The sequence below is a fragment of the Manacus candei genome, unplaced genomic scaffold (genome assembly GCF_025592945.1).
Source record: "Manacus candei isolate 608988 ecotype Guabito, Panama unplaced genomic scaffold, ASM2559294v1 h1tg000017l, whole genome shotgun sequence".
Lineage (NCBI taxonomy): Eukaryota > Metazoa > Chordata > Aves > Passeriformes > Pipridae > Manacus > Manacus candei.
Window position 1 is genome coordinate 3,203,640 of NW_026138065.1, and position 27,114 is coordinate 3,230,753.

The following is a 27,114-nucleotide window of genomic DNA, read 5'->3' on the forward strand; positions in this document are numbered from 1 at the left end:
AAAGGACAGAGGTAAGGTGAGAAGACTTCTCAGTTTCTGAACTGGATACACACATAGCACACCGGATATATGCAAAGCATTCTGATTAATTAGCACAGCTCACAAGTGCACAATGTTAATCAAACACTGGAGTAAAAGAAAATACAACAGGCTGCAGACTGCAGCAAGGAGAAATTCAGTGATACAGCAATCTGCAGGCTAATAACAATTGCAACTCAATGCCTACATATCCACAAGGAAAAGATTAGAAACACAATAAATCCACAGAGTGAAGGTAAAAAATGCTATTTGACTGCATGAATACCTGAATATTAGCATATTAAAATAATTATTCATGCCATCAAAATGGCATACACCTCCACTTCAGTCAGCTTACTTGCTTTTTGGCATTACTGCCTCTCTAAGCCCTGAGGTACTATTTACACTTGGGAGCAGTGGATGTTACCATTCAAAGAGAAAGCAACAGAAGTTGCATTTTGTGTTCAATCATGGCTTAAATGCCAAGCAGTCCTTACTTAACTTGTAATTAAAGAGCAAAAATAAAATAGAAAATAAAAGGTGACAGGATAAATTTACAATTTTAGTCAGGAATTCTGGTATGGCAGCATTTAACCTTTTCCCTCATAGTACATTTCTTAGTTTTTCTCTCTCTAAAGTGGAATCTGAAAAACCTATCATCCAGACTTGCTTGGAAATTCACGTTGTCACCAGAGAAGTCCATCTGGCACTCAAGACTCAGTCACCTTGGCTACTTTCTTCACATTTGACACCATACTGTGTCATTCTGGCTCTCTCCAACTTCATTTGACATATGGATCAAGTAAAAATGTATGTTATATGGGAGAGACTGTCCCTAACACAAGGAAAACGCAAATCCATTAGAAGACAATGACCCCCTCCCCTTCACACACCCCAATATCTCTCCCTTTTCTGCCTGCACATGGTTCTTACAGGAAGGTTATGCAACTGTTAAGACAGCAAGTCCTAGGCAGCATTTGTTTTCAAAACTGGCTGTCCCAGTTTAACTCCCCAAACTATTCTCAGAATTCAGATCATAGAGTTTTCAAAAGTTAACTTCTTTACCTGGGTTACTGATGTTCAGAAGTTTGCAGGAGTAGGGGTCTTCTCTGTCCTTCACTGGCACAGCACAACCATGCGCACCTATTATAAACTTCACAAGGACACTAAAATAATTTGGTTTTATTAACACCAGTTCTCTTCCCTCCTCCCTCCATCTTCAATCACCTTATTTTATCACAACAGCCTGTCTTTCACAGGTTTAAGACTTTGCTTAAAAATCAGCAATGACAGTCTGTATGTAGAGCAATCACGTGAATCCTCTCATAGGAGCTCAATTCCAAACCCACATTAACATTTACATCTCATTATGAGGATGCAGGAAGATTGGCAGCTAGGAATGAGATTCAAGGCAGTCAGCACACTGAACAGAAAAGGTACCTAGGGTAACACTGAAGAATCCTGAAGATCTGCCTTTCCCAGCCTGGCTTTATTATTTAATTCAAGATCGTTTAAATACTCTACATTCAAAAGGCAGTAAAAAAAAATAAGGAAAAAAAAGACATGTAGCATAAAAGGAGGAACAAGGACTCTAGACTATCTGTTACAAAGAAATGTTTCAACTTTGGGTTGTAGCAGAACAAGAGGTTCCTCTCTCCAGCCCCAATCATAGTTGTTCCACAGTCAGGAGACAAGTAGTACAAAGAGCAAGAGAATCCACCATAAGCTAGCTCTTCACCTAGCAGCTAAATGCCCTCCCAGACCTCCATATAAGCTACAAAAGGTCACATTTTTAGATGACTGAAGTAGCTCCAGACTGTACATTGACATGAAATCTGTGAATAGTGAAGCACTTTCGGTGCAAGGTGTGAGGCTATCAAGACAACAACGTTTCCAGGAACGAACTGCAGCAGAACTTCTCAGCAAAAACAGCCCTGTCTGTAGACTGACAGGTCTGTGCAAGCAATCAGGAAGGGTCACTCACACTGCAGCAGTTTGGTGCACCTGGTTCAGTGGGACACAAACCTGAACTTTACAGTTGAGGCTGTTGCAAGAGTTTTTTGTGTTTCTCTCGCCAAATGCAATCCTGCCCACTTTCGAGTATGCTGGATTACTAAGCATTTCAAGTTGTATACCATACAAAGCAGACATTGCGACACAAAAAAGAGAAAGGTTTATATTATACATCATTAATGAACAGTGGTGACTAACTGCAAAAACTAACAGAGTGTAAAAAAAAATAGTTACAGCCCAAGACAAGAAGTATTCTTATATATTACTAAATAGATTAAAAAAATCTATCAGAGTACAAGATGCTCAAAAATAGAGAGGAAAAAAAGGAAATACTTAAAAAAAATACTAAATCAAGATATTTCAGCATTACAGTCCTCACCCCCTCCCTCCAGATCCAAATTACAAAACACTAGAGATTACCGTTGGCTCAGTGCAGGATGTTGTTTCAGGTACTTGAACCAAGTGTTCCTTATAACACTGCGTAGTTCATGATTGTGTCGAGCGGACAAAACACCTACAATAACATCATAATGTTTCAGCTTCCACTGAGGAAATAAGGACAGTGGACCTAGAAATAGAAAGTGACAAAGATTTATTATATACACATATTACCACAATCCTGAGCTGCAAGCAAGAATTAAAATTCCAGCCTTCCACTACTTAAAGGGGGCTTATAAAAAGGAGGGAGAGCAACTTTTTACATGGGCGTATGAGGGGGAATGGTTTTAAACTAAAATAAGGGAGATTTACATTAGATGTTAGGAAGAAATTCTTTATTCAGAGGGTGGTGAGACACTGGCACAATTTGCCCAGAGAAGTTGTGGCTTCCCCACCCCTGGAAGTGTTCAAGGCCAGGTTAAATGGGGCTTTGAGCAAGCTGGTCTAGTGGAAGGTGTCCCTGCCCATTGGATTCCAAATCCATAGGGGATTTGGAACTAGATAATCCTTATGGTCCCTTTCAACCCAAATCATTCTGTGATTCTGTGATTCAAGTGCATCTCAAAAGCAAGAGAACTGAAACACTAAAACAAGCAGCAGAATTACTATTGCATTCTTAGTTCAGAATCAGGGAAACATTTTCAACATGCCAAAACCTGCACTAACAAGCCTGTTTTCTCCTTTCTTTTTAAAGCTGCTGGACCATCCTTCTAACTTAATATTTCAATGTGGTACATCAAGGCCTATCTTTTCTAACCTTTTGAAGGTGAACACTATTCTGCCTTCAGACAGGGTGTTACATCCCTTCACAGGGGAATGCTCTGGCTTTGTTCAAAGCTGGATGTCACCACCAATACTTGTAATCCAGGATTTAGCTTGTGCTGTTTTAATTTAGAGATCATGAAACCTGAACTTGATTTCAAGACAGATTACTAGCAGATAGAGACCTGAGAAGCTCTGATTTAGAGCCTTCAAAGAGTCAGGCAAGTAGCTAAAGTGAATTTGCTTAGTTTAATCTATCAGACATTCTAGAGTTAAGACAGATTTGTATTTAATTTCAGCAATGCATTACTCCCCTCTCATCTCACTATTTTTTTCATTAGGCTGCAGACAAAGAAAACAATTGTGAGTGCACTCTAAACTACTGCATACTACTGCATAGACAAGATTCTTTACAATACAATCTTTAAGAGACCAAAAATAAGGTCAAAATTGTATTGTGTACTCCCACTAGAAAGAGAATTCTTCTTATTATAATAATATTTAATTATATTATTATCTAGATTCTACCCCCTGTAAGAGTATACCTTTCTCCACTTTGAAGTTGACAGATTTTGTTTTTTAAACTGCTCACTAACCTAGGACCTCACAGTACCTGCTACAAGAACTACTGTGCCAAATCACACCAGAAATCTATCTAAGCCTTGTATCCCACCATCAGTGTCGTGCAGCATGCAGAGGAGAGGACTTGGCCTTAGCCTTGTTCTGCACTGTGCTGAATCAGCATCAAGAGATTTCAGAACTTTTTTTTTTTTGCTTTAGGGCTATTTAGCCCTGATTCCCTAGTCCCAAAGACAAATAAAACTGATCTGCAATTGATTCTCATAACAATACAAGAGCAGAAAAAGTACAGCTATGTTTCCACAGGTAGACCTTTCCCAGTCTATTTCTCACTAATGTAAGCATGCAAACAGTGGTTTTCTAGAAGAAGATTAAGTTCCACAGTTATTTAAATGAATCTGTACTGAAATGTACAGGTCATTACATAACCAAGAATCACCAGCTCTCCAAGACAGCAGAGATACATGATACAGACTCATGTTTATAAGACTACAACATTATAGCAAATTCCTGTGTGGTCACACATCCCTTTTTTTTATCTTGTTCTTCTTTCATCCTTTGATTATTCTTCAGCCTCAAATGCAAGCCTTCCAATACAAAGCTCATAGGACTAATGTGCTTGTAGATCATATATAAGATACTGTTTACACAGATTTGTTTTTTAAGATATCATTTTTAATTAGAAGCAGAACCATTTCATTACATCAAAAAAAGAAAAATAAAACTAAGCATAAGTCTATGGGGTGACTTGATTCAGAATAGCATAAGTTGGCTTGAATCAATTAAAAAAAAAACCCAATCTAAAAATAAGCCACTCGAATCCAATATACATACTTTTAATTAGTTTATATTTTAAAATTAGTGAAGCTTTTCCTTATGAACCATTCACATGGGAACAATGTTCATGTAACAGATGCTTCAGAATTAATATCCTATTGCTTTCAGAACAGCATTACAGTGGTCTATATTCAGAAGATTGTCTTCTCTGTCCCAAAGGTTATGTCATTTTACTTTTAAAACTACTGAAAATGGAAAAAAAAATAAAGGATAATTTCACAAAAATCTAATTAATCAGGTTTCTGCTTGTTAGCAAATGTTTCTACATCCTATGGTAAAGCAGAAATAACACTAAATTTTCAGGAAAATAGATTCATGTGTCTCTCTGAACTAGCACTATTAAAAAAAAAAGGGAGATAAAGAGAGAGGTACAGGGAAAAAAATACTAAGGCTATTATTAATTTATAAGGATAATTCAGATATTTGCATAAATATTCCCTGATGCAGCATAATTTAAGAGAAAACATTGCTGACCTCAAAGTCAATGATGACAATTTAGACAACGAATCAATACTTGCCACTGGGGACCAAACCTATTTATTTTACATTCTATTTTTGTGCACTCTTAGGCCAAAACTTTAAGAGTTGGTAATAAGCTTAAAAAATACATACCATATTGCTCTTACCTTGAACTAGTTGTGCAAGACAATTAAGCCTTTACATTTTCTGATTTTAAAGGCAAAAAAAAGTGTAAATTTTGTGGTTTGTGAAGGAGGTGAAAAAATAGAAGAAAGCTATACATCACATTCCACAATAAACCCTAAAAGTGTTGCAAACCAGAGGGAAGCAAAAGGAGAAGCCTTTCCAATTCAAAGGTCACACTACCACTAGCTGCCTTGCTTTTGAATTCTTACTGACTTGAAGCTGCATCTCTGTTGAATTACTTAGCCCAAGACTTCTCAGTGGAACATAAGACAAATACACAGTGCCTACCCTACACTCTTTTAGCATCAGGAGCAAAATTGATTTCACTTTGCTGTTTTGCTGGATGATGTTAAGCCACAGCAAAAGACACAAAAACATGAAAGGAAGTGGCCCTCTCTCAACTGCTGAGACCCATTTAATGCTGTACAGCAACTGCAAGGTGTACTTCTATCAGCCTTAAGACTACTGAAGTCCAGTTTGCCAGAGCCTTGTGTCACAGTGTTAATAGACTCCTACAGAAGCTTTCTTGGGCTGTGATATTTGTAAGGCTCCCACAGAATTCGCTGACATCTGACCATACTACTTTTATTAGTACAGGTTTTCACCTCAGTAGGAGCTTCAGTAAGCTTTCACAAGATTCTCAGTCACCAAGTTTCACGAAAGTTGGTGAAAACGCCGGTCTTTGGGACCTCAACCTGTCAAACTTGACTGAGAACAGATCAAAGTTTGGGAAAGACGAAGGAAAAAGTAAACAAGGACCTATGTAAAGCACAAAATTCTGCCTTTAGAAGACACAGAGGTGTATCTCCTGTGGAGCTGGCCATGGAAAGAGGTCACTGCTGACATACAGTCTGTTGACTCTACTCAAATTTTAACCACCTCAGCAGCAGTCAACAGCTCTTGAGATTTTACAAAATCCCAAACTACAAAGATGAACATGCATCTCTTCTTCCCGTGAGACTGATTCTCAAGTAAAATGTCAAGTTAAGCTGTTAATTATGTTTACTTCATTACGAGGAGATGAAAAGAGTGAGAGATCATTTAGCTAGATTTTGTCAACAAACACGGTCTTGCTGCACATCTCTCTGTTGATGAATCCTCTACCAACTACTGAATTTGCCAGTCATTTTTTGTTAAGTGTGACATAATATGCAGCCCACAAGGTGATTAAGCGTCCACATTTCATGCAACTGGACTGGACAGAGAAAAGACTCGTTAGTGCCTGCACTGAGAAATGCAGGAGTGTAGGTTCCCCTGCACTATCAGGCACCACAGTACCTCCACTGGAAACTGCTAAAATAAGTGAGGTCCACAGAAGGCTGGGCTTTTTATCTTCTGCTACCCATGCAGCCTTTTTTTTTTTTTCTTTTGGGGGGTGTGTGTGTGTGTGTGAATAAATCAATGAATGGAACTAATTAGGCCAGGCAGAAGTTATTTAGAATATGCTCAACTAATCCACTTCATATGATAAGATTAAAAAGGAAAACTCCCTCCCCAAAATAAAAAAGCCTATACATTCCAGGGTTTTATCTCTGCCTATTCCTGAGACTTTGCAACCATAGTCCTGGTTTTTAATGCCTTTTTCTTCTCTGCTACTTTATGAAAGATCCAAACAAAGAAAGGAATTAACCAAATATAAAGATTTGTATTCACAGAATTCTGACACACACAGAAAAAGAACAAACCAAAGAGTAAAAGCAGCTCTTTCCCCTTACTAATCTACTTCACTTAGAGTAATTTGCTATAGCTCATCTGCATTACACGTTTTGCTGCAAGCCCAGCGATATGACTCCCCTGCAGTACCTACTTTATATCAGAGCCAAAAATCGCCAAGATGTGCAGCCCTGGTTTCTGCAGGAGCACAGTACTCCTCGAGGCAGACAAGCTTTTAAACAAGCTTTACAGATTCAAAGAAGAAAACCTCTGCAGGCAGAGGTTTCTGTTTTGTTTGTTTGTTTTACATCAACAGCATTCCCTTAAAAAAATAGGACAGCAGGGTCCTTCTGAACTGCAAAGTGACTGTAGGGATAATGCTGGGCTGATAGTACCCTGAACTCCATTAATGATACAGCACATGCACATTTCTAGACAAAACTGGGAAAAATGGCCAAAGCATCAGAAACAGAGACACAAAAGGAACAAAGCAGATCCTTTTTGCAACACTGAACCTGATGCCCTCTTTTTTTTCTGGAAAGGAGGGGTGGAGGTGTGTCAGGGCAGGGGAAGCAGAGCACAGCACCTTTACCCGTTGAAAACTGGTTACCAATCCCTGATGCCATGGAAGAAAAGCCTGATCCCAGGGAAGGCTATTTGCTCTCTTCTGGCTGTTCTACTCAGTGGCCAGTTTAGAGGACAACTGCTGAAAAGCTTTATTCAGCCAACCCTGGAAGAACTCGTTCTCTTTGCCCCAGTGCCAAACTACAAAAATACAGCTCCATTGCTGCTCATTAGTAGTTTGCAATGTCTCAGACACCAGTCCACGGAATAACTGCAAACTCTAAAAACATTCCAATTCAGTTGGAAAATACCATCAGCTTTGTTGTGGATTATTTGTCAGTTATTTCAAAGCCATCAAAGGTAAGAGGATTGTTTTATGGTGGGGATGGCCCATACATGAAAAACAATGTTATAGTAAAATCTTATAGATGAAGACAGGGCAACAACTGACACTTCAGGCAGAACTGCACATCCACTGCCAGTGCAAACATGACCTGTTGATGGAAGGTTTCAATTTCCAAGGCCAGCAGCCTGGAAGTCTTTACATGCCTACAAAGGATGAAATAACTTCATGACCAAGCATACTATTCCCTGACGGACAGGATTAACAGATTTCAGACAACATCTTTTCTTAAGGAAATCTTACATTTTGGCAAAATTTCTCCCTACAGAGCACAACACTTGGGGGTTGTTTCTACATTTTGGTTCCATTAGGCCAGTGCCTAAAGAATTACACGCTGAGCCATGGGACAACAGATGGCATACAAGCAGACTCTAGAAAATTGTGGGGTTTAATCTGTTGCATAATTATTCACTAGTAAAAGATTGACTCTAACAAAACCAAAAGGGCCAAGTCTTAGCTGCCACACACCCCCAGAAATGTGACAGGAATAACGTCTAAAAGGGCACAAGCATCAGCAAAGTAGCAGCAAATTACACAGAATGTGTGGGGCTCTCTGATTAGGCACTGTAACTGAAGCCCTACAGTGAGTAATTTCCTACTCAATAAGATTTGTGCCATCAATTAAAACACACAATTAGCAATGAATCCACCTGGAGTGCTAAAAGAAGGTCTATCTGTTCCTTCTCAAGTTTATGAGGTCATTTTATAATTAGCATTTATCTAAGACTTTTACAGAAAATTAAGTAAAGCCTCCTACCCAATAACTTCTTTTGGATAGCACTTGTTGTAACCAGATAGACGAGGACTTCAATTAAACCTAAAAGCATGTTCTTGCACCAATCTTGCTCAGCAGTGTGAAATACAATCCCATTAACTGATGAACAAAAAGAAAGCAGGAAGCCATCAAAGTCAGGACACTAAAACAAAGGCCTTTGGTTTCAGAACTTGATACTATTTATTTTTTTTCCGATTAGTGAGTACTGCCTAGAAGAAGTGTACTCTATCTTCTGTGACACCATGGTAAAAGTGATCATGAACACAGAGAAACTCAGAATATTGTACAGGAAGAGACACAACCGAGGGCCAAAGGATGCGGGCAGACTACAGGCCTTTCACAAGGGGTAGTAAAGAGAAAGTATTTATTACAGAAGGTGCTTCCAATAGAGGAAGAAAAGTAGATGAAATGAGCGAAGACTGGAACACTGTTTACACTTAAAGTCATCTGACCTATAGATAATAAAAATGAATTGTTTTCCAGAAATGGAAAGCCTATTTTACCAGTAGAAGTTAGAAGTACCTGAATTGCTCATCTTAAGAAAACAAAGATTTAAAACAATGACACCTTTGATCTCTGTCTCTATGGTTACATGCTGGAAGTGTACCTGAATGAGGAGAAAGACCCCTTTAACTGAGAGGCTTAAGAACTAAAGGGCATAAACCAGTTGCTAGTAAGCTTAGGCTAGAAATGAGAAAATGTTTTTAATCAGGGCAACAAGCTTCTGGAACAGCCTCTTCCTACAACTGCCACGAATCCAAGTGAACAAACAAAAAGCCACCCCAATCCTTCACTAAGTAAATGTAGGCTGCCCAGCTGCCATTTTAAGACAGAGATCAAGAGCTTAACAGAAACAGTAAGCAGAAATGATGGCTGGAGATGTCTATTCCAATCTTATGTTAGTGAGTCAATGAAGTCAAAGTAAATAATCACTAAAACAGGTTATCCACTTTTCAGTAGATTTCCATTTTTGTGTGTGATGATTATTGAGAGAGGAATTAAACTCCTCAAAAAACAAAACTGCTGTTCACTCTGCCTTTGACCTCTCCTGGTAGCTAATTTCATAACTGTTGAGACAGTACACAACTACTGAGACACATGGATACTGCACAGAAATACCACAGAATACACAAATAACTCATTTTTATGTCACAGCTATTGTAAAACACTGCCCCATGAGAAGATTTATTTTTTATTCATACCAGGGATTCCAGGTGATAGGTAATACAGAGTAGCTGGAGTAGTAAACAAGGGGGGGAAAAGATTACTCAACCAAGTGGAACAAGACTGGCTTTATCAGCCACTACCAGATCCTCTTTAACAGTTTCAGATTCAAGAAGCCTTTTAATAAAGAGACATTTCTTTTTTTTGTATATAAATTCACTAATGTTCCCAAAACACTCTGAATAATAAAAAAATACAACACAGAAGACATCAGAGATAAAAGAGGTCCCTTAGCTCATCCTTCTTTCCTCTGCAAAGGCAGCCATACCTACAGCTTGTACATTTTGCAGTTCTTTGAAGGTTAAGAGACAGACTCTTCCTTAAATTATCATGCAAGGCTTGAGCCTTCAAAGAGACAGCACATGTACCATATGGAGCATTTTCCTACAGATGCTGTAAGTTCTCTTGTTATACGAGGCATAGGTTTTTCTCTCCTCAGTGTGAATACATTATTCAATAGATTACAACTAAATAATTCCCATACAAATAAAACATACACTTGCCTTTCACTATTAAAAAAAACCTTTTTAAAAATCCTAGTTATCCTAACACTATCCAATGCAACACAATTTTACAGGAATAAACATAAACTCTGATAATAACTGCTCAAAACAGAGAAACTCTGAAAAGCAAAGCTTCTCCTCTCTTTCCCCAGCTGTGGTGGTACATTCCTCTCCCTCCTTGGGGCTGCTTTATGATCTCAGAAATTCCATTAGGCCTTGGCCTTTGTGTAATGATTTGGGCAGTGAAGCAATCCTTGACCAGACCAGGAATCAATCCCACAACAGTTAAGGTGGGGGCAGCACTGACCATACCAGAAACTCCTGTTGCCTGACCAAGGAGGGAATGAGAGTAGGAATAATCAGTTATCCCCTTGACAGGCCTGAAACATTCCTTACCTGAATTGTAGCGTGAGTGGAATGGTACCATTATTACTGGATTTTTGAAAATACTAGCAATTACCAACCCAGACTGCATCCAGGAAGGAAATTTACAGATGACTAAACCCAAATATCTAACAACCCTAAAAACAGCGGTCCTGAGTGAGGCCCTTTGGCTCCCCTGGATCGCAGCAGGCTGCCACCAGCATCTCCCTGAGTAGAACTCCTCTCAGAGCTCACAGACTCTCAAGTTTGCAAAGTTCTGAGGATCGGCACTAAAAGTTGATGATGGGCCTGCACCGAAACCCTCCACTCCCAAAGGCCCAACCCTCATCCACTGAGAAATGCCAAGATATTTGAAGTGAGTATTTCACTGAGCTCCAGGGGAATTTTTAACAGGTATACCTCTATAGATGTATACACATATTTCCCTGTATATAAACATATCTCTTTGTGCCAGTGTGTCTGCATGTGTGAACCGAATTAGATATTCCCTAGCCAGTATAGCATGAATGTTGCCATCCTGGATGTACATTTAAGTCACTATTGCAATTACAGTAAATCCTATCGCTTTGTAAATGTTCAATAAGTCAATGATTAAGTGCTGATAAATCCTTTAGATATTGATCCTCGATCAAGTCAGAGACTAAGATTGGACCTAGCTGCACCTCAGCTCCATCAGGAGCTTAAAAAAGCAAGAGGATCCACTCTTAATCTTATGACTCAACAGGAAGGTCTCCCTTATCCTTTTGTGTCTTCAGTCTCCATGTAAATCATTCTAAATTAATTCTAAATTGATTCTCCTCCGTATGTTTCATCCATGTAGTAAGCAACAGAGTGAACCTTGCCATGGAACTTCGTTCAGCTGCACTGTTACAAATTCATATTAAGCCTACTGTCCTGGTTTTGGCTGAAATAGAGTTTGTTTGCTTTCTTCCTAGTAGCTGGTACAGTGCTGTGTTTTGGATTCAGTATGAGAATAATATTGATAATACACTGGTGTTTTAGTTGTTGCTCAGTGGTGCTTACCCAAAGTGAAGGACTTCAGTTTCTCATGCTCTGCCAGTAAGCAGGTGCACAAAAATCTGGGAAGGAGCACAGCCAGGACAGCTGAATTGAGCTGGCCAAAGTGACATTCCATAACATAGAATGTCATGCCCAGCATATAAACTGTGGGAATTGGTAAAGAGGGGCCGATCACTGCTCAAGGATGGGATGCACATTTGTCAGTAGGTGGTGAGCAACTGTATTGTGCATCACTTGTCTTTCTTGGTTTGTTTGGGTTTGCTTTCTTCTTTTTATTACAATTAGCATTATTATTATAACTTTGTTTCAATTGTTGAACTGTTCTTATCTGAATTCATGAGGGATTTTTCCCTTTTTTTTTAATTCCTGATCCCTCTCCCCATCCCACTGCAGGGATGGGGGGCAGTGGAATGAGTAAGTTGGCTGCATGGTGCTTAGTTGCCAGCTGGGGTTAAACCCAAGTGACACCTATTCACCTTTGATGGTGATTCTTTAAGTAAGCAAAACTATTCATTTGTGACAAATTGGCACAGTTGGCAGGATGGCAGATTGTAGCATGGATAACTTAGGAAAGCATGGAATAAATCTGAGTCCCCAGTTCTCAGAAGAATGAGCTCATGATAACTGGTATGATTGTAAAGCTGTGGAAGGACAGCTAAAGGTGGGGCCATACAAAGGATGGAAAAGGAGTTATTTGCAAAATGCTAACTATCTGGTTAAAAGCTGCTTATCAAGATAGGAACAATAACAATAAAAAGGAACTGGACCTAAAGAAAGGAATAAAATTCACAAAGGCAACTGAATTCATACTATCTCTGAAAATAGAATGGCTGCAAAATCAGTTAAGGAAGAAAAGAAGAAAAAAAAAGGTTGGAGGTAAAGATCGAAATGATGCTTATGCAGGCTCCCCATCCTCCTGACATTGTACAGATTCCTTGTTTCCCTCAGATTCCTCTAAATATGAGCCTAGACCCATTATTAAAGCAAACTACATCCTGATTCCTGTTGGCCCTCAGCAACTGATAAAATTCCAAATAGATAAAGGAGTACAAATTTTCATATTAACACAACAGGATGCTGAGAAGCTGAGTGAACCTGGACAGCAAAGAGTTAAAATCACTGCAGTGAATGGAGCAAGTGTTATTTGCCAAGCAGCAAAAGTTAATTTATGGCTCCTGGGTGGGAAGTGCATGTCATCTACTTGCTTTGCAGTTAAAGACCACAATGGAACTATTTTGGGTTTTGACATTTTGAACATCCAAACCTGGCGCCTGACAGGTGGCAGCGTGTGGTCCCTTGGTTCACATGTTGACTTGACAGAAATCAGGGGGTTACAGTGTGTATACTTTGTGCAATCCCTGCACTCCCTGATTCAAAGTTACTGACCTACCACAGTACCCAATTTCTACTGCAGCATGAAATGGAACTTCTGAGGTAACAGTAGACTTGGAAAAATGGCACATTATTTCTAGAACTCACTTCCCATACAACTCACCCATCTGGCCAGTCAGAAAACTGGGTGGGAAGTGGCATCTAACAACTGATTATCAACTCTCAAATGCCGACATGGCCTCACTAACAGCTGCAGTACCCAATATTGCAACTTTAACAGCTACGCTACAAGCAGCCGCACACCCATGGATGACAGTGTTAGGTGTGAAAGATATAGTCTTTATGATCCCCTTACAGGAGGATAAAAAGAAATTCGTTTTTACTTAGGAAGGTACACAATATACCTTTACCAGACTTCCGCAGGGTTAGGGTTGACGTTCATCCACGGCTGCTCATCCCATGCTTGCCGAACTTTCATAGTCTCACTCCCTTAGAATGTGAAACTGTACGAATACATAGGTGATATTTTAATTGGAGGAAATTCCCTTGAAAAGATGGGGGAAAACACAGCAGCAGCTCAGCAAGCACTGCACAAAGCAGAAGTTCAGATGGCACCTGAAAAATGTCAGGGACCAAGTAGAGAATTAAAGTTTTTAGGTACCTGGTGGACAGTGCGTAGTGTGGTGGGACACTTAAGTGGGAAAAGGGACTTATCTCTTTAGTCCAAGCAGTAAAACAAGTTGAGAAAATACACCAGGAACAGCCTGCACAAACCAGAGGACCACTGAATTTGCTAGAAGCGATCCTAAATGGGACTGCTCCCCCACAAGGAGTTGCAAAATAACCTATGGTCAGAAAATGGTATGCCTGCTTGACAGGAATTGCAGAGAAAATTAAATTAACCAAAGGACGTACTAAACTTTCCAAATTACAGATGCCTGCAAGTGCAGATTCATTAGTGTTACAAGAACATTTTAAATCCTCACCTCTATAAAAAGACCAAAGAGAGATGTGACAGGCATCCTGGAAACAGGATTAAGAGCATTACATAGCACAGACGCCGAAGTTTTAGCAAACAAAATAAGCTGAGCAACAAGTAATTTACACAAATTAGAACATACATCGCAATCTTATCTATCAGCATTGGGAACTAACCAATGGCTCTTATTGGATATATGACCCCTCCAATTAATTGTGAATGCACTGGGTGCAGCCCAAACCAATGTCTCTCATGCTCTTTGTTTTATCGAGGCTCAACTGTGGGTTCAATCGACTGTGGCAGCAATTGCAAGAGAAGGTGAGGAAGGCACCTTACTTACTGAAAATTCAAAAAATAATCTGGGATAATGCAACTAAATTGGAAAGAAAATTTCAATCTAAACTAGATGCCATTTCACTTATGACCCCACCAACAGTAAAACCACATCTTCTGTTTCGACAACAGGCAATACCATATACAGTATATAAGCAATCACTGCATATATTGGGATTAAATCACAATGGAAGTATCCTCTATCATGGGCCCAGCAAAATGGGAACAAATAGCAAATTGTCCATGTTGATTGCATATGCTGTACAAGAACAACAGGGATTTATTTGTGAAAGTAATACCATTAAGGCCAAGAAATTTGTTTTGAAATTAAACAGAATGATTATTATTTTGAAATATATCCCAGTGAAACCCCTGGAACTGTACTTGTTGGAAATGGATGTGTTTGTATAAGAATCCTTTTTGATTCTGTATTTACAGACAACACCACTGTAAAAACATATAATCACTCAAATATCTGTATTTGTAATTTTACCAAGATTACAGGATGCAACTTTAACTAGTCAACTCCTGTCACAACCCAACAACTGCTACAATCTAACACATCATATCAAGATTTACTACCTACCCCCATTAGAGTGAATCTGACCTTGGAGAAAAAACTAGAACACACAATGACCTGCGTCACCTGCTAGAACGCATCCAAAACAACAGACACAAAACTCTAATCATCATTCATCATGACACAGAAGACATACGATGTCCCAGAAAGAGGGAAGAAGGATGCAGAACACCACAAGTGGAAAACCTTATTCAGATGGTTACTGACAGCAACAGAAAATTTGAATCTAATGCTGCATCCAATTTCTGTTCTATCATGCTTGTTATTAAACGTTATTCTACTGGCCAGAGTGTAGAGAATAGCTAGATGGGTTGCACTGTTACAAAGACCTCTTTGCAAATATATACTGCTTAATTACGTTTAACAAAACCTTAATAATTAAATAGGCCAACCAAAAATTTCCCTCAAATTACAACTGAAATACAGCATTAACATGTTAATAGGCACAGAGGCAAGAAGCAACCACATTACCACTCTTTGAGAGAAAGATGGATTGACTTTAGTCGTGGGGTGGATTGTAGTGGTGCATTATCCCTGTCCTCCTCAATGTCCCTCTACACTCTACAATCTCAGGAATTCTCATTAGCCCTCAGCCTTTGTGTAGTGAGTTGGGCAGAGAAGTGACCCTTGACTCGACCAGGAACTCTCACGTGGCCAAGGTGGGGGTGGCACTGACATACCCGAAATTACTCTTGCCTGACCAAGGTGGGGGACAAGAGCAAATCAGTCATCCCCTAACAGCCTTGGAACATGCCTTACCTGAACCAGAGCCTGAGTGGAATGCTATCATTGTTATTGAATTTTTGAAAATTCCAGCAATTACTGATCCAGAGTGTGTTCAGGATGGGAATTTATGAATGACTAAAGCCAAACACTTTGTGACCTTATAAACAGCAGTCCTGAGTGAGGCTCTTTGGCTCTCCTGGACTGCAGCAGGCTGCCACCATCATCTCCCTGAGTGGGACACCTCTCAGAGCTCACAAACTCTCAAATTTGCAAAGTTCAGAGGACCATCAATGAAAGCTGATGATGGAGCCTGGGCCAAACCCTCCACTCCCCAAAGCTCAACCCTCACCCATTAAGAAATGCAAAGATATTTAACAGGTATACCCTTCTACATTTATATACATATATCTCCATATATTTCTACACATATATCCATATATGTATCTTTGTGTCAGCATGCATGCATGTGTGAATTCAGTTAGATAGCTTCTGGCAAGTAAAGCATTAATGTTGCCACATCAGATCTACAATGAAGGCACTGTTGTAATTACAGTACATTTCATTGAAGCACTCTGTAAATGTTAAATTAGTCAATGATTAAGTGCTGCTAAATCATTTAGATATAAATTGGAGACCAGGATTGGACTTAGCTGCACCTCAGCTCCATCGGGATTCTAGAAAGCAAGGGACCCACTCTGAACCTTGTGACTCAACCAGTGGGTCTCCCTTATCCATCTGACTCTCTGGTCTCTGTGTAAATCATTTTAAGGGCAATTCTATTTTCCTTTGGATGTTTCATCCACATAGTAAGCAGCAGCGCAAACTTTGCCATCGAAGTTTGTTAAGTTGCACTTTTACAAATTTGTGTTCCACCTACTTTTGCTAATACCTTTAACTGATTCTTTAAGTGACCTAAACCACTCGTTCACAACACCAACTGAGAAACTTCTGGATTTTCTTTAGAAATGTTTGTTAGTAGAAAACACATTTATGCAGAAAAGATCATCATGAGATTCCATACTGCCACTTTCAACTCCACCTTAATGCTCCAAAGTTACAGAACCACACCGGAGTATTCAAACACATTTCAGGCTAGAAGTTCAACAACTAGAACTCCCATTCTTTTATAATTCCAGTGTGACCACTGCTCATTTGATATGCAAGAGCCAGAATATAGACACAGAGACACCCATATAACTCTGCAGCCTTCAGACTGTGCAAATGCACTGACCATGCTTCTCTCACATTTGCATTATTAATTGCCACTGGAAATCAGCAGACTCTTTTCCTCACAGCTGCGTACAGCCTGCACAGGGAACAGGCACCAGTTGCAGAGTGTGGCTTCATTAGTGAACAGGCTACTGGGTCACTAAACAGAGTTCTAAGCAGATCTTAAGTAAAAAGACACTATCACGTGCCACATAGAAGATTTCCTAATGTTGTCAAAGAGCACCTATGGGTAGCTGACAAAAGTTTCTGTTCCAACAGGTGACTGTTTCCTCCAGGCATGAAGATTTGCTGCCTGAAAAGTACAGCTCATTTTACGAAGAGCACAACGTAAGCCCTCAGGGGTCTGATTTCACTTGCGCTGGATCACACCCGGTCCTATGAATAGCTTTGTGCAGCACAGGGGTTTTAAAGAGCGCTGAGGCAAACAGAGCGCGGTGCAAAGAGCTATTCCTAGGAGCAGGAATGAAGCGACACGGGTGAAACCGGTGGGAATTTCTTCCCCACGTGCCTCTGTGGGAGCCTCTGCACCCCTGGCGCAGAAGGCTGTTCGGGAGCGAGGGGCGCTGCCCCGCAGAGAGCGCACGGCACCCTCGGTAGCCCCGCACCGCCACCGCGCTCGGCATCTCCGCTCCGGGCGGCGCAGACAGCGCTGCTCCCGCCGCCGCCCCACGGTACGAGCCGCTCCCTCCCGATGAGCCCCCGCAGGCACTCCGGGCGCTGCTCCCCGAGGGATGCCCCGGCCACGGCATCCCTCCTCTCGCCCCTCTGCCCCGCCAGCCCCGCCGCCTCGACCTCTCCTCGCCAGGCTCCTGGGGAGGGTGGGGGAGCCCTGCCCGCCCGGGGTGCCCCGGCATCCCCCGCCGCCCGCTCCTCTCCTACCTGCCGGGTGGCTCCCGCGGCAGCTCAGCAGCAGCCAGAGGTGCAGCGCGACCCCGACCGCACAGGGGCACAGCAGCACCAGCCAGTTTCGCATTGGCCGCCGCAGCCGCCGGCCCCTTCCCCTCCGCGCCGGCCTCTCTCAGCGGCGCCGGGGCGACGGCCCGGCTCGGCCGCCCGCGGCTCCTCCCCGCTCGGCCGTGCCGGGCTCGGCTGCCCCGCGGCCGCCGGGAGCTGCAGTCCCGCCCCGGCCCGGGCGGGCGGCGGCGGCGCGGGCGGCGGCGGCGGCCGCCTACAGCCCCCACAATGCCGCGGGGCGCCGGGGGAGCGCGGCCGCACCGCGCGTCTCACATGGCGGGGGAGCGCGGGGGCCGGGGAACAGCGGCGGGGGCGGTGGCACCGCGTCACCCTCACGGACTGTGGCCCGCCGGGGGCCGTGGGGTGCTCCCGAAAGCGTCCGGCTGCCCTGGGGCCCCCGCCGGGAAAGGCCTTCCCGGTTAAACGCTATTCGATAATCCGCTGGATGCCTCTTCAAGGAAGTCGTTGTATCAGAAACAAAATAGCTTTCCAGAACAATCCTTCATTAATCCAATAAAGAGAGGAGAAAGTGCTTCGCCTTGGCAAAGACCTGCTATGGCTCTTACGAATTGTTTCTGAAGTATTTTATTCCAGAAAGGAACATGTTCTTTGACAGAAATTCCAGGGAGGATTTTAGACAAAGTGTCCTTAACTGCGACTGGATCACGGCCAAGAATTCTTGTTCTTGGACGTTGTGGTATGTTAATAATCAGCTTCATATTTTACCTACAGCCACCACTCTGAGGAGTTGGATACCTACAGACTAACACCACAGAGAGCACCGTCTGCAGAACGCTGTCCTGGCTAGAAAGGTTTAAATATGATCAGACGAAGCAGAGCATAATATTACTAGCACCTTGAGACATTACTTGTTTCTGGTCTCCCAAGGAGAAATGTTTCCTTGGACTGCCCCGGGGTAAAAAGAAGTGATGTGGTTAAAGAAGCAAAGGCTTCTCAGAATCACAGAATGGGTCAGGTTGGAAGGGACCATAGTGGGTCATCTGGTCCAACTTCCCTGCTCAAGCAGAGTTGTCCTAGAGCACATGGCATTGTGGATTGTGTCTTGAATATCTGATTGTGTCTCAAAATAGTGAGGGAGACTCTACAACCCGCCTGGGCAGCCTGTTCCAGTGCTTGGTCACTCACACTGTAAAGAAGTTGTTCTTCATGTTCAGGTGGAACTTCCTGTGCATCAGTTTCTGCCCATTGCCTCTTGTTAATGTATCAACTAGAAGTTTATGTGTAATAGCCATAAGGCCTAAATGGACGACTGCTAATGCTAGTCTATCAGAAACAGTTTAATTTAGTAACAGAACCTGATATGAAGCATAATTGAAAGAAAGGATTGAGTTTTTACCCAGAGAAGACTAAATTTAATTTTTTTTAAAATCCCCAAGCCATGAAAAGTATTTGGAAAATGCTTACAGTCCTTTCAAACTGCTTAGTTAAGATTAATTTTTCATCAGCTGGAGTGAGATACTAGAAGGTAAACCAATGACTTTAACTTTTATATATTGGGTTTAAACAGCAGAATGAAAATGTTGTGGAAATACATCAACTTTAGTTTTCCGCATACTTAAAACATTTAATAAGCAATTGAGTAGCAAATAATAGTACTAGGAAAAGCATTTACACAAAAAATGCCATTATTAATCACTATTTACATTTGACTTGTATTTCAGCAGGTTCAACTGGAGAAATAAAAACTGGTCTAACTACTAATATTTATCTGTATTTGCCTACATTCCTTGTAGCCAATGTGTTGGGCTCTCTCCCCAGGCCAGGTGATCTGATGGGGACTGATCTTATAAACACCTAGGAGTGATTACTTTTTTGCAGACAAAACAGAGGACCCAATTTCTTAATATCTTACTTTCCATATGGTATTACATACCATGCACAAGGATAAAGGACTGGATAACATACAAAACAGGAGAAACCTGTTTTTCCACATTACAGAAACAGGATATCCTGGTCAAGAGCATGATACATATGCATTTCTGTTAGTCAGGTAGGAAATTGTTACAAACACAGTTTAGTTGCAGAGGACTGGCCTTTCCTACTCCATTTTTCTATTACATTCTCTACAAGATTTTTAAAGCCAAAGATTTTACCTAAGCCTCCCAACTTCATCATCTGTATACACTGAAAGTGTGCACCTGTATATAAATCATAAGATGATTAGACCCAACCATTAAGCCAATTTTCAGAAGTTCCCATGAGTAAGGCAGTTTCAGTTTGCATACTTGAGGGCTTTTATGAGGACTAGTATTTTGGGGAAGCAAGCTGATATCGGAGTATCTAAAAATGATTTCAAGGCACAAGTTTTAGGCACACTTTTTGAAAAGTGCCTATATAAAAATTAGATTTTTCCAGAGATTTAAGAATCATGAATATATATACTATGAAAAGACAAATGGATCTCTAATATAACTTCTAGATAATGTTGAATTATTTTTCTAAAAGACAAAAAATTTTGATTTGGGTTATAACAATTCTAGGTATCATTTACTCAAAAATATACCATTTGCATTATGCTCTTTCTGAGCAGATTTACAGTACAGACTCAGGCACACACTGGCACACAAAGGATAGTATAGGCACAGCATGTTGGGCCCAAGAGCTGAAGAAAGAAGAGAGAAATTTTAGTCTTCAGGCTGCTTGCAAACTTAAAATGCTTCTGTTAAATTTGCATAGTGCCTCTGGATAAGTATCTCCTGTCTGACATAGAGAAGACATGATGGATACCTGAGCTGTACTCATGTACCCCAGCTAGCTGGTCCATAGGATTCAGATTTTTTTAATGTCTGTTTGCCTAATTATTGCCCCGAGTGGGCGACTGGGATATTTATAGGACGGTAGCAGATGAGAAGAGTGAGAATCTGGGTGGAGCTGCATATGTTTTAGCAGAGTTTGTCCCCAGGGAGTCGTGTGTTTTATTGATCTCTCTGTGCTTCATGTAAAAGCAGAGGAAGGTCTGGTGAGAGATTCCAGTTTAAGGATTTGGGAGACCTTCTCCCCACCTTGAAGAAACACTGACATATTACATTTCACAAAATCTTTGTGCCTTCAGTTTTTTAAAGAAAAAATATTAAAAGATATTAGAGAACAGAGTATGAAGGACTTTCTTAGTTTAAGGGGTTGTAAATTTGCATCCCAAGAATGAGTTTTTTTCTATTGTTCATTACCTAAACAGATTCACTGTCCATACCGAGAATTTGTCAATCCTTTCCTTACCTTTCTTAGGATCTTTAGAAGAAATAGATTTTGCTTATTTTCCCAAACAGAAGAAATGTTTCACTGCCTCCCCTTTTGGCTTTCTGATCCAATGAAGTGCAGATGCAGAGGAGTTCCCAGACTCCTTTGGGAGTGCCTGGTATTAGTCCATCCTAGGTGCAGAATGTGACATTTCACTTGTTAAATTTCATCCTTTTAATCACTGCCCAATGCTCCAATCTGTCTAGTTCCCTCTGCAAAGCCTCCTGATTCTCAACAGACTCAACAGCACCTCCTGGTTTGGTGTCTTTGGCAAACTTGCTAATGGTGCATTCAGCTCCTGCATCCAGATCGTTGATAAATATACTGAACAGAACTGGCCCTAGAACTGAGCCCTCAGGAACTCCACTGGTGAAAGGTCACCAGCCAGATGTAGCCCCTTTCACTAAAGCTCTTTGAGCTCTGCCTGCCCTGCAGCCAGTTCTTCACTCAGTGCATCATGAAGCTGCTCATCCCAAAGCTGGACAACTTGTCCAGATGGGTGCTGTGAGGGACAGTATAAAAAGCCTCACTAAAATCCAGAAAAACTACATCTACCTCCTTCCCTTTGTCCACTAGGCAGTGACCCTATCATAGAAGGATATCAAATTAGTTAAACAAACAGGATTTTCCTTTTGAGAACCAAAGTTGACTTTGCCTCATGACTGCATTATTCTTTAAATGCCTTTCAGTAGGACACAGTATAATCTTCTCCTTAATTATTCCAGTTAATTCTTTCCAAATTAACTTCCAGTTAAGGAAGTTTTGTCTAAAATTATGTGGCTGATTATTTTGCTGATGCTTTTTTTCAAATGAAGTTTTTACATCTCCTTGTCTGTTTGGAGGAGTAGCTTTAAGTTTTGCTGAATTAGGTCAGCAAATCAGTGTTGTAATTGGCTCTTCTTCCCTCATGTTTTCTGTGCAGAAGCTTTAACAGTTTGGGCACATGGCTTTGATTTGGGGCAGAAGCCACAGTTTTGACTGAATTCTCCGAGGTCGAACAATATTCTGTAGGGTCTTCCTTTCACTGGCATTGCAACAACCTAGCAACCAGAACAGCTCTGACATCATATTCAGACAAAGATAACCCAACTTTCCTCAGCTCACTTTCCTTTAGAGAAAGGTAGAGCTTCAAGTTTTACATTCTCTGACAAAGGGGTCACTTGAGCATCCTGGTGGATGACCAAGCCACCATCCCTTATTATAGAGAGGAATTAATTAGAATAACCTTGTCATCCTCTGGAAAGAAGGTGTTGTTCAGTTGGATCTTTTTTTCTTTTTAAATAAGACCCAGCCTAACCTGTGTAAGAGTTGGTAAGAAACCACACAGAATTGGCTTGCAAGACATCACAGTTATCCAGACATACCAATGCAGCAATAATAATTTTTACAGTCTTAGTTGACTCCTTGTCATCTTCATGACAATCAAAAATAGAAATGGACTCTACACTGCCTATATAGTAGCAGCTAATGGGAACATCTTGCAGAGATGTGGAACACCAAATATCCAATAATCAGTCAGAAGCCAGCTGGTGGGGTTACTTCATGTGCACTACTTCATGTGCAGCTAGAATGCAGTTATTTTTAACAAGTGGCACAAAGACTTCAGGATGCACATACAGAAGAGAATAAGGTTTATAGAAAGTCCTGCTGAGACCTACAACAGCCAATATGCTTTTTAATCACATGCCTGGTAAAGAGAAAAGCAGATTGGCCACATATTGTTTATAATTTCATTATTATCTCTCACTGGATAGATAATATTCAGGCTATATTTCACTTGAAATAATTTACATGACCTGGTGCTCTTTTCCCCTCATGGTGCTTACCTTGCTCTAGGACAGACGTGCTCTGCTGGAGAATGCACCAGGTGGCTGCTTCACTTGTTGCAGAAGATGCAAGCTGAATGAGGTGGGACTATGAAATAGGGTTACAAGGCCTAGCTGCTTGGGAGAACAAGAAAATCATTAAACTAAACATTTCACATTGCTTTTTTCCCCATAGTTTCCCTGCATTTGACTTGTAAAAGTTATTCCAGTTTGTAGAGTTGAGGACTCAGAGCTGAAGGTTGAACAAATGGGAACATTGTTTGAGATGTTGAAAGAGCTAACTACTCTGCAGTGGCAGGTACTCACAATCTTACCCCTTCTGTTTAGCTTCTGCCTCAGCTTCCCACTGTAAGATGAGAATAGTTCCACCCTCATATTCCTCAAGGATACTGTGGAGATACTTTGTGAAGGAATCTGTGATGAGCACCACAGAGAAGCTCATCAGGGAACACTTCTACAGTAGAAGCAGAATTTGTGAGTAAATCAGGCCCAGGGCTACACAATGAATAATGACACCAAAGTACCAAGTAACTGCTCATTAACTGAGCATTCCCTATACTGTGCCTTGCAGGCATTCCTGCAACGGCAACTGGGAATGGTACTACATACAAATAAGGGAGGCAAACAGAAGATGCATAAGCAGATTTAACTCTGACATTTCTTAAATGAGTGCTTAAATTGGCTTCTCTAATGATATTCTAATGTATTTTTTTCATTTATCCAGATTCTGTTTAAATATCCTCAAATGTATTCACATCCTTGATGCAAGTATTTGTTTAGCTGGTATGGGCAGAACTGTAAAGAAATATAATCACTTTTATGGCCTTCTAATTTCTTATGAATAGATATTTCACAGCTGCTCTCTATAGTAATTTTCCAGAGTCTGAAGCAAACTCCTAGAACAAAAAGAACATGTGAAGCTTGAGCATTCTTTGTATTCTCAAAGTTTCTGTTGAGGTATTTTTTCACGACAATCTTAGCATCTGAAGTTTTGTCACTTGATCTTTTAAGGGTATGATTAACATGTTTATATCAGCACTGCAGATATATATATTAGAAATCTGTGTATTGTGTTCTGATGAGTAGGATAAAAGCTGATGTGCTTTCGGAGGGGGGAAGATTCTCAGACAAGAATCCTTCGTAGTGAACAGTCTTTGCAACAAGAAAGTTAAGGATGAAAAGTCATGTGAGCCACACTTGCCAGAGACAGGCTGTTATACTGTAAAGATCTTTAAAGTCACTGCAACTTGAAAGTTTTTTAAAAGTCACAATGATTCTTTTCTATCAAGTTTGGCTCATTCCTTCCTTTCACTGAAAAAAATTTGTGCATCTCTTTAAAGTATGCAATAGAGAGAATGAAGGGCTCAAGGATGCCACCTAAAGCTCAAAGGCACAACAGGGTATGGTACAGTGAGAAGCTACACAACAAATAAATTGTGGAATGGGTGGTCTGTTGAAACACATCCTTATGCCATGCCTAGTGTATACTCCATAAAATGTCATTCTAAGCATAAGCAGTAGTCTAAACTCTGTTCCAGTTGTATTATTGTGCTGTGGCATATAAGGAAGTATTTGGCCTAGACTATGGTAATTGGAAAAAAACCCCATCCTGAAATAAAAAACCCATCAGTCAGGAGTGCAGTTTGAGTGCGAAGAACAGTGCAGCACTCAGTCACAGGGAGCTGTTGCACAGTTCTGCAGAGAGGAAGGCAAACAGGAGAGACCATTAGCAGCTCACTGGGCTGGGGGCTAGCTCGGGCCTTAGAGCCAAGCCTTACTGCCATTTGCAGCCACCTCACCTGCTCAAGGGAGCAAAGGGCACAACTGGTGTCAATGAGACAATGAGGAACAGGCACCCGAGTTAGTTACCCGTGAAACTAGAAAATGAAACTCAGGAAGGGAATACGCAGCAACTCCAACTGATACTCTCAAAGATTTCCACAACTTTTGAAGGGGTTTTGAACTAGACACCTGACCTATTTAACCAAAAATGTATTTGACTTTTGTGTCTTCTTAAACCAAGCAGTGTGGAACTGAAGCATGAGGCTGACGTGCATCCCAGCAGTGCCACAGCCACAGGCAATACTTCACACAATGCAGCCCATGAAAACCGAACTGCTGGCTCTCTGTTTATGACAGTATATGTATTAATTTAAAATCCCCCTTCTGGTCATTACTAGTTGGCATCGTATTTTTTTTTCTGTCTCAGTCGGCTGTTCATCACTTTATCAGTAGGTGGCAGTAATAGACAAGCCTGTGCAATTTCTACTTGTAATAGGAATTGGGGAAAGAAAAGACCCTATTTTAGGGTAAGGCTGCTCATTTTGTTTGTTCACAAGCGTGAGTGGTGTAAATGTACTTGACAAACTCAGACACACATCTCACTTTAATGGACAGAAAAGTTGTTCCCATACCAGTTCTGGTATTTATGGCTGTACCTAATTTGACAGTGCTATAAAGCTGAATTCAATTAGATGCAAATGTACAATATTTATTCCAAAGAGTCTCCCTAAAGATTAAATATGGAGATGCCTGTAAGATTCTCATAATTTTCCCTACTATTTTTCACACTTTTTTTTGCACATTAATATTTAATGTCTAAATGACTTTAAGTAATAGTTTTCAGTACAAGGAACATGTATTTCTTAGGAACCATTCTTCCCCCAAGTTTTCTTTAGTCTTCTTGAAGAAACAAATCCAGATTCTAATGCAGTCCCAAGGAGAGCCACAACTATGGCATTTTCTAGGACAATTATGTATACAGATTTTTATCCCTATACAATGAAGAGATAGGAAAAACTATATAATCAGGTCCTCCCAAAGTACATATTTTGTTACTCCTTTGATATCAGAAATCCAACTGGATAAATGACTGTCATATTGAAGTTCCAGGCTTTAATATGCACCTTTACAGACTGCTGTTCTTCAAATGTTCTTTCCTTCTGCTGGAGCTGATCCTATTGTAAGTCACTGCAAAAATGCTTGGTTATGATGTCCTTATGAATCAGTTGGCAACAACTCCTGTGTTTACCCTGTGTCACAGAAAAGCTCATATTTATTTTAACCTGTGCTGTAATGTAGAATAGCTTAAACTCCCCTCCCTATTTTTCCCCTCCTTTGACTGTAATTTCTTAGAGGCTAGCTTAAAAATCTTGCCTATCAGTACCAGCCAAGCACCCTGCTACTAACTTAACACATCGTGTAGGAAGCAAAGAAGGGGAATTTAGTACATAATAGAGAGGAAGAAGTACAATGTTAGGATGCTAGCAGGCCTGGTCTTGTTTTCATTTAAGTTTAGTAGGAATCAAATCAGACTATTTGATGAAAATAAAAACTCATTGCTTCAGCCTACAGAAAACCTTACCGTTAGACAAATCTACATTTTGGAGAGCTTTTTTTTATATATTATGCTATACTTCATGATATAATACATATTTATTATTTAGAAGAAGGAACAAAAATATTCAGGTGTTTTTGTGTAGAGGTGAGGCAAGATGTTTCAGCATGAAACTCAAGTATCAGTAGCAGATTATCTAAACCATCTCAAAGGCCAAAGCAGCACAAAATATAATAATCACAAAGACATTTCCTGGTTTAGATGGATTGGAGGAAAAGATGTTTTTTTAAATGCTGATTCATGGATCAAGCTGGCATTCAAATTAAAAAAAACAAACCACAACGAACCCAAAACCAAACAACAAATCAGACGATGCCATTCTCTTTCAGAGTCAGTATTTTGATGGTGTTCTTGAATAAAGTAATATATTCATATGTGATCCAAAGCTGTTGCAATCATATTTGAACTGCAGATCTTCCAAGTGTGCCTCGCTCTCTTCCCCTTCAAATTAGTAATTAGTAATTTCATTCAAGGAACTGCTAAATAAGGCCCAATGATACTAGAGAAAGCTGTCCTGTTTTCTACTAAGGAATTACGCTTCTACATATTAACCTCTTCAAACACATTAGAGATATCTGCTAAAATAAACATACAATTTATTGTACTCCATGTAGGTTTTTTTAACTTAGAAGCATGAAATCATCCTAATAGATACGAATTTTTTTACCTACTGAAAGTTAT

The 27,114-nt window shown here is 40.6% G+C and overlaps 1 protein-coding gene across 3 annotated transcripts in view; it reads right to left on the bottom strand.

Moving 5' to 3' along the window:
- The window catches only part of B3GALNT2 (beta-1,3-N-acetylgalactosaminyltransferase 2), a 45,528-nt gene extending 27,484 nt beyond the window's left edge, over nt 1-18,044 (bottom strand). For 2 of the 3 annotated variants that reach the window (XM_051783205.1, XM_051783204.1), the window contains exons 1-3: nt 17,878-18,044; nt 2,452-2,599; nt 1,084-1,184 (exon numbers count right to left, since the gene is read on the bottom strand). In XM_051783205.1, the coding sequence (XP_051639165.1) occupies nt 1,084-1,184; nt 2,452-2,599; nt 17,878-17,971 (343 nt within the window). In that variant the 5' untranslated portion in view covers nt 17,972-18,044. The remainder of the gene's footprint in view (nt 1-1,083; nt 1,185-2,451; nt 2,600-17,877) is intronic. The other variant, XM_051783206.1, reaches the window with a different exon arrangement.
- Between the last annotated feature and the right edge of the window lie 9,070 nt (nt 18,045-27,114).